This window comes from Cygnus atratus, chromosome 22 (genome assembly GCF_013377495.2).
Source record: "Cygnus atratus isolate AKBS03 ecotype Queensland, Australia chromosome 22, CAtr_DNAZoo_HiC_assembly, whole genome shotgun sequence".
Lineage (NCBI taxonomy): Eukaryota > Metazoa > Chordata > Aves > Anseriformes > Anatidae > Cygnus > Cygnus atratus.
The window spans coordinates 6,386,109-6,392,216 of NC_066383.1; the positions used below are offsets into that span (position 1 = coordinate 6,386,109).

At 66.4% G+C, this 6,108-nt stretch overlaps 1 protein-coding gene across 1 annotated transcript; it reads left to right on the forward strand.

Annotated features, from left to right (window-relative positions):
* Positions 1-383: 383 nt before the first annotated feature.
* On the forward strand, positions 384-3,795 carry SCN2B (sodium voltage-gated channel beta subunit 2). The gene is made up of 4 exons (XM_035555768.2): positions 384-574; positions 2,823-2,989; positions 3,226-3,436; positions 3,575-3,795. The coding sequence occupies exons 1-4, from the start codon at positions 505-507 to the stop codon at positions 3,772-3,774; spliced, it is 648 nt and encodes a 215-aa protein (XP_035411661.1). The 5' UTR covers positions 384-504; the 3' UTR covers positions 3,775-3,795.
* Positions 3,796-6,108: the final 2,313 nt, after the last annotated feature.

Consider the following 6,108-nt stretch of genomic DNA (forward strand, 5'->3'; position numbering starts at 1 on the left):
CAGGGGCTCACAGAAGCCTCCGTGGTGAGGTCTGTGCCATGGGGTGATGCCTGGGGCACTTTGCTCCCTGGGGGAAGAGGAGCCCCAAGCGCTGCTTGCTCCAGCAGCAAACTCGCCCACCAAGAAGCGATCCCAGCGGAAACCTTCTCCTTGGCCACGCTGGGCACGGAGCTGAGGAGCTGTTTGGTCCCATCGAGGGGGGGCGAAGCCCCTCAGGCACAGCTCAGGACCTGACCCCGCATCACGGGGCAGCATCGCGCTGGGACAGCGTTTGCCTTCTGCTCAGGGAAAATTTTCCTGCCCTCCCGCTTCCTGCGCCGCGATCCGCCAACCACAGCATTTAGCGCTCCTCGCAGCCCCGCACCGCTCCGCCGGCCATATTGTGGGAATAAGGCAGCTCTCGTGTTCTATGTCACCGGCAAATAACCCGGGCGTTCGAAAAAAGCCAAACCACCACCACCCACACCACCACCAAGCCCTCTCCAAACACTAAACTCCTTCAAAATGAGCCCGGAAGCCTGGCTCCCGCAGCCCACCTTGTACCTCACTGGCCTCAGCTTGCTGCTCTCGCTGGGTAAGTGCCGACCCGAGCCCTGCATGCACCCGGCTGCCAGGGGAGAGCACCCAGGCTGGGGAGAAGCCCCCTCCCCAAACCCTGCGAGCCCCTCCTGGCCCCGGGGAAGGGGCGAGAGATGCTGCCCTGCAGGGATGGGATGGGACGGAGCTGGGCTGCTGCGCGCCCTGCCCAAGCTGCTGCTGCTGGGCAGGGTGGGGGGCACGCCGCAGCTGCACCGTCCCCATACAAAGCCGTGCATCCCGCTAGCTGGAGGTTCCCCCGAACACGGGGCTGTTTGCACACCCTGCAGGGGGAGAGGGACAGCTCCGGATTTGCTTGGCTGGGTGTCGGGGGGCTGCGGGGGGGGCTTGCGGCCGTCCCTCGGTTCGGTGCCGGGTCCGGGCGGGCAGGGGGAACCACGGGCTCTGCGCCCTGCGTGCTGCCCGGCCCCGCAGCCAGGAGTGTGTGTCAGCAGCTTTGGGGCCGTATCGATCGGGGCGCAGGGATGCATCACCTCCTCGAAGCGCTGCTCGCCCCGGCCTGGAGCTGCTGGTGGGCTGCTTTGGCTTTAGGGGACAGAGGGGGAACGGAGAGCAAAACACCCAGCGGGGGCTCCTTCGGGGGCTGCGTGTAGTTTTACCTCCCAGGCCCTGGGGAGCAGGGTGTAGTGTGACAGCATTTGGGACTGCACAGAGCACAGGACACAGCCTGGGCAGTCAGCCTGGGGATTTCTTTCGCCACTTATTTTGTCTTCAGCTGCTGGGGTGCCCCAGGTCCCAGAGATGGGATCCCCGCACATCAGCGCTCCCAGGGCATGGGCATGACCCCGCGAGGACCCCCGGCTGTGGCCCAGCAGTGCCCCGGGTCCGTGCACAGCCCCTGGTGGCACTGCAGAGCCTGGGATGCCCACTGAGCTCCTGCTGGCATCTCAGCCCCCTGCGGAGCTCTAGGGCACCCAGGGGCTGCAGCACCAAGCCGGGCACAGACACGGAGCCCAGGGCGTAGCACAGGAGCTGCAGGGCACTCAAACAGGGCCATGCAGAGACCCCTCCAGCCCCCATCTGCGGGGCTGGGTCTGCGAGGGGGCACCTGGCACGGGCAGACGCCCAGATCTTCTCTTCCGCCACTGCAAGGATTGCTTAAAAGTGTCCGAGCTGTGTCCAGGCAGCAGGGCTGGGGCAGCAGGGCTGGGCACCTGCTATCGCAGATGGCGTGGGGATGCCACCAGCTCCCACCCCGCAGCTAGATCCGTGGCTTGAAGCAGTCAAATCTGCAACCTGGAGAAGATTCTTGGGAACCAGGAGCACCTCAGAAAGAAGGTTTGAGAGCGAAGGGCAGAGGTGAGGTGATCTGAAAAGCACAGGCTGCTGGCGTCATCCCTGCCCCATGGGGTGCCGCAGGGGTGCCACGGCCCCCTCACCCATCCCAGCTCCCTCCAGGGCTCTCTGTCCCCCTCCTGCAGGCATAGCATCAGGGCTGGCTGCCCGCTGCCTGCGCAGGGCCTGGCTCCGTGGGCAGAGCTCTGGGTGCTGCCTGGGGGCTGCTGGAGATGTGGGGAGCTACAGGGAAGGGGTGAAAGAGGGAGCAGGGCACAGCCCGTGCGCCAGGTGAGCCGCCCGGACCTGCCGGCAGCACCAGGCGCTGACCCAGTTTCTGTGCTGCAGCAAGGCCGGGCTGCAGGGACCGCCTTGTGCCCCCCACCAGGAGAGGCTGAGGTCTTGACCCAGTCGTTCCCAGCTGGAGAAGCCCTGCTTGAGCCCCGCGGGGTGGGGGGGGGAAGCGTTGCAGCCCCCAGGAGCCGGCCCTGGCTGCTGCAGGGCGCCCTGCCTGGAAGGAAACGCGGCGAGCGCAGCCATAAATCTCCCAGCAGCCGTGGCGCTGAGCCCCGGCGCTGATGCTGCATCCAGCCCTTGCACAGCGCTGCCGAGTCTGCGGCAGCACAGCCTCGTTCAGGCGGCGAGGAGCGGGCTGGGCTTGGAGTCAGCAGAATTTAGCGCTGGTGCCATCGGCCCTCGCGCAGCAGCAAGGCGGCCTGGCAGAGCCTGCAGCTCTCTGTGCGCCCAGGGACGGTGCCAGCGCCGGGGCTGCCCCCCCGTTGTCCCCAGGAAGCCTTCTCCTGGCTGGCCACAGCGTCCAGGAGGGCCTGAAGGGCTCCAGGGCGAGCCCTGTGCAGCCAGCCCTGTGCAGGATGGGGTGGGGAGATGGACATTTGTGGCCCAATGTAACTCGTCCGCATCTCCGCTCCTGTTCCCCGTGCCTGCGGCAGCGCCCTCGGGACTGGGCATGGAGGTGATGGCTCCTGCCACCATCAACGCCTTGAACGGCACCTCCGTGAAGCTCTCCTGCACCTTCAACTCCTGCTACAAGGTGGAGAACAAGCAGTTCTCCCTCAACTGGACGTACCAGGAGTGCAAGAACTGCTCTGAGGAGCTGGTGAGTCTCTCCGGGGCTGGGGATGGGCTGAGGGGTCCCGGGACCCTCTTGGCGCAGTCGTGTGGGTCCCTCTGGGTCGTGAGCCCCCTCCAGACGCGTGCTCCTGGTGAACGGGAGCCAGCCCACCCTGGGGGGAGGGGGGTGCAGTGTGAGCAGGGAGGGGGGTGCCCAGCTGGGAGGGCGAGCGCTCGTGGTGCTGAGCACTGTCCCAACCCCTCCCCGTGCCCGCTGCCCAGTTCCTGCAGTTCCGGACGAAGATCATGAACAAGCAGCTGGACCGCTTCGGGAACCGCGTGGAGTTCACCGGGAACCCCACCAAGTACGACGTGTCCTTCACCCTCAACAACGTGCAGCTGGAGGACGAGGGCACCTACAACTGCTATGTCCTCAACCCCCCCGACCGGCAGCGGGGCCACGCCAGCATCAGCCTCAAGGTGCTCACCAAAGGTCGGTGTGGAGCGGTCCCCTCTCCTGGCAGGCACCCAGGGGTGCTGGGCTGGCTCCTGGCTCTGCCTCGAGCCCTGCCCCTGCCTCTTGGCTGCCTCGGCGGGGGCTGCGTGGCCTGACCCTGCCCTGTCTCCCCAGAGCCCCCGAAGCGCGACTCGACGGTGGCCGTCATCGTGGGCGCCTCGGTGGGCGGTTTCCTGGCTGTGGTCATCCTCGTGCTGATGGTGGTGAAGTGCGTGCGCCGGAAAAAGCAGCAGAGGCTGAACACGGACGACCAGAAGACGGAGGAGGAAGGGAAGACAGACGGCGAAGGCAACCCAGACGAGGGCACCAAGTAACGCCCCCTGCCCGCCCCCCTTCGCCCCTGTACAGCGTGACCCCCTTGATGTGCTTCCCAGAGCAAGGATTTCTGTCTCCCCCGAGCATCCCTCCTTCCATCGAAACGCCAACCCCGCCTGGAGCAGGGCACGGAGAGGAGAAGGTCCCCGGAGCCTGGTCGTGGCCGGGAGCGGGGCTGGCACTGCGCCTGGGCTGGGACCCGCTGGGCCCCGCTCCTGCTGGGCACGGTCTGGTGCCAGAGTGCTGCACGGGGCTGGGACGGGCGCTGGGGACAGTGTGACGTGGCAGAGGGAGGGACAGCGAGGTCCCTGCGCACAGAGGTGGTGGCAGGAGGGGCAGCAGGGGCTGGGTGTCCGCGCCCCATCCCGCTGCACAAAGCCCCAGCGCTACGCCGCAGCCCCGAGGCGCTCCTGCTGTGCCCGGGGCTCGGACACCGACATCCCCACCCCGAGGTGACCCTGAGAGGTGCCCGTTCCTGCAAGTCCTGTGTGAGGTGCCACGACCAGAAGCTCGTGCTCCTCGGGGCTGTCCCCACCTGCTCAGAAAGGCCAGATGACGACCGCCAGCCCGGGCGTTTTTCCGAGCGTTGCTGGTTCTTGGAGCCGCTGATGGCTCCGGGTGCGTAATGGACGTCCCCTTCTGCCGCTCGGGCTATATTTGGGCCTCAGCATCTCCGCCAAAGATGCTGGGCTGATTCTTTTTTTGTGTGCGTGCTTGCTTCCTTCCTGGGGAGGGTGGCTCTAATGGAAAGTCTTCTGCTGATGTGCCAAACCGCGGCGGTGGGGAGCAGCGGCGTGCGGCTGCTGGGAGGAGGAGGAGGAGGAGGAGGATGTGCAGGGCAGGAGGGGCGCAGCTGCGCAGCCCCATGCAGGACAGCTCTGGCACCCCGAGCAGCTCTGAGATCCCAAAACTTCCTCTCCCAGCCCCCCGAGGAGCCCCGCACAACTCGTAACTGCCATGGCCACGCACTGCCAGCCTGCCCGGCCAGGGGGCCCCGCAGTGCCAGATGCCTCCTGACTGGGGCCCCCCAAAACCCATGGCCCAGCTCCTGCCCCGCTTGCAGCAGCTCCCTCCCAGGGACTTTGGACAAGCCCCTGCCTCTCTGTGCCCGCGTCCGGTGGCCTCAGGACGTGGCAGGGACCTGTGCCAGCTGGGGAGCGCGGGCAGCGAGAGGAGCCGGAGGTGACCTGGGGACACGTCCCCTGCTGCACCATGCCCAGGTGTTTCTTGTCCCACTGCAGGCAGGACACGCTGCTGCGTGGGGCAGGGCAGTGCGTGGAGCCCCAGGGGACCCTGTGCCCAGTCCCTTGTGCCCCGAGAGCAGCACAGCTGGGAACAGGGGAGCATTCCTCACACCTCCCTGCTCTGCCATGTCCCCAGCCGAGTGCCATCCCCACAGCTCCGCAAGCAATGCCCCCATGCCCTGGGGATGCCGGGACACTATGCGCGCCCTGCTCTGTCCCCGGTGCCCCCCGTGTCCCCTTGACCCCCCGGGGGCTGTGCTGCTGCCGTGCCCGTGCGCAGCAGGGATGCGCCGCCTGCTGCCCGCTGTCCTGTGGCTTCCCCCCTCCCGCCAGCTCCCCTGCCTGGGGGGCAGAGCAGCGCTGCCTGCGCCCACACGCACACACCGCACCGCTTTCCTGCTCAGCCGCCAGCGGTTTTTGGGGCTGCCTCCGGCTCGAGGCCAGGCTGCGAGCGGCTCCTCGGGGCACAGCCACCGTCCCCGCGGCCAAAGGTCTCCGACTGCCACGCGGCCGGTCCCGCGCCTTTCATTTCGCTCACGCACTGTCCTCGGATTGCAACTTGCCAATGCATCTGTATGTACATAGCTGTACACACCGGAGAGTCTCTGCAAATATAAATGTACAGGAGGCGCCGTTACCGGCCATGGCTGCACTTCTGGGCTTGCGCCTTCCCATGTTTTGTTTTTGCCAAGCACTCTGCTGGTGGTGGTTCTGCCAAAGCCTGATGTAGGATGTTTTTATTGCTCTTTGTACAGTTAAACGAACAAAAGAACAACAAAATGCAAACTTTGCGCTGGATGCTTTTGTACTGCTGCCTGCAGGAGGGGCAGGGCAGGGTGCCTCTCTCTGGGTGTCTGCCCATGGGATTAAAAGGCTCCACCGAGCCCAGGACTTGGTCCCACATGGGCAGCGGGTTTGCTTTGGGTGCTGACCGAGCACAGAGCAGTTTGTGCTCGGGGGCTGCCACAGAGCCCGATGCTGCAGGGCAGTGCAGGTGCCAGGAGGTGGGCTTTGCTGCCCGAATCCTCCCGCACCGAGCTTCCAGGGATGCTCTGCTCACCCTGAGCGCCTCCGGCTGCATTGCGGGGG

Coding starts and splice junctions, on each gene's coding strand:
- SCN2B (XM_035555768.2), top strand. CDS start 505: ATGAGCCCGGAAGCCTGGCTCCCGCAGCCCACCTTGTACCTCACTGGC. Junction 2,990..3,225: donor AGAACTGCTCTGAGGAGCTG/GTGAGTCTCTCC, acceptor CCCGCTGCCCAG/TTCCTGCAGTTCCGGACGAA. Junction 3,437..3,574: donor CCTCAAGGTGCTCACCAAAG/GTCGGTGTGGAG, acceptor CTGTCTCCCCAG/AGCCCCCGAAGCGCGACTCG.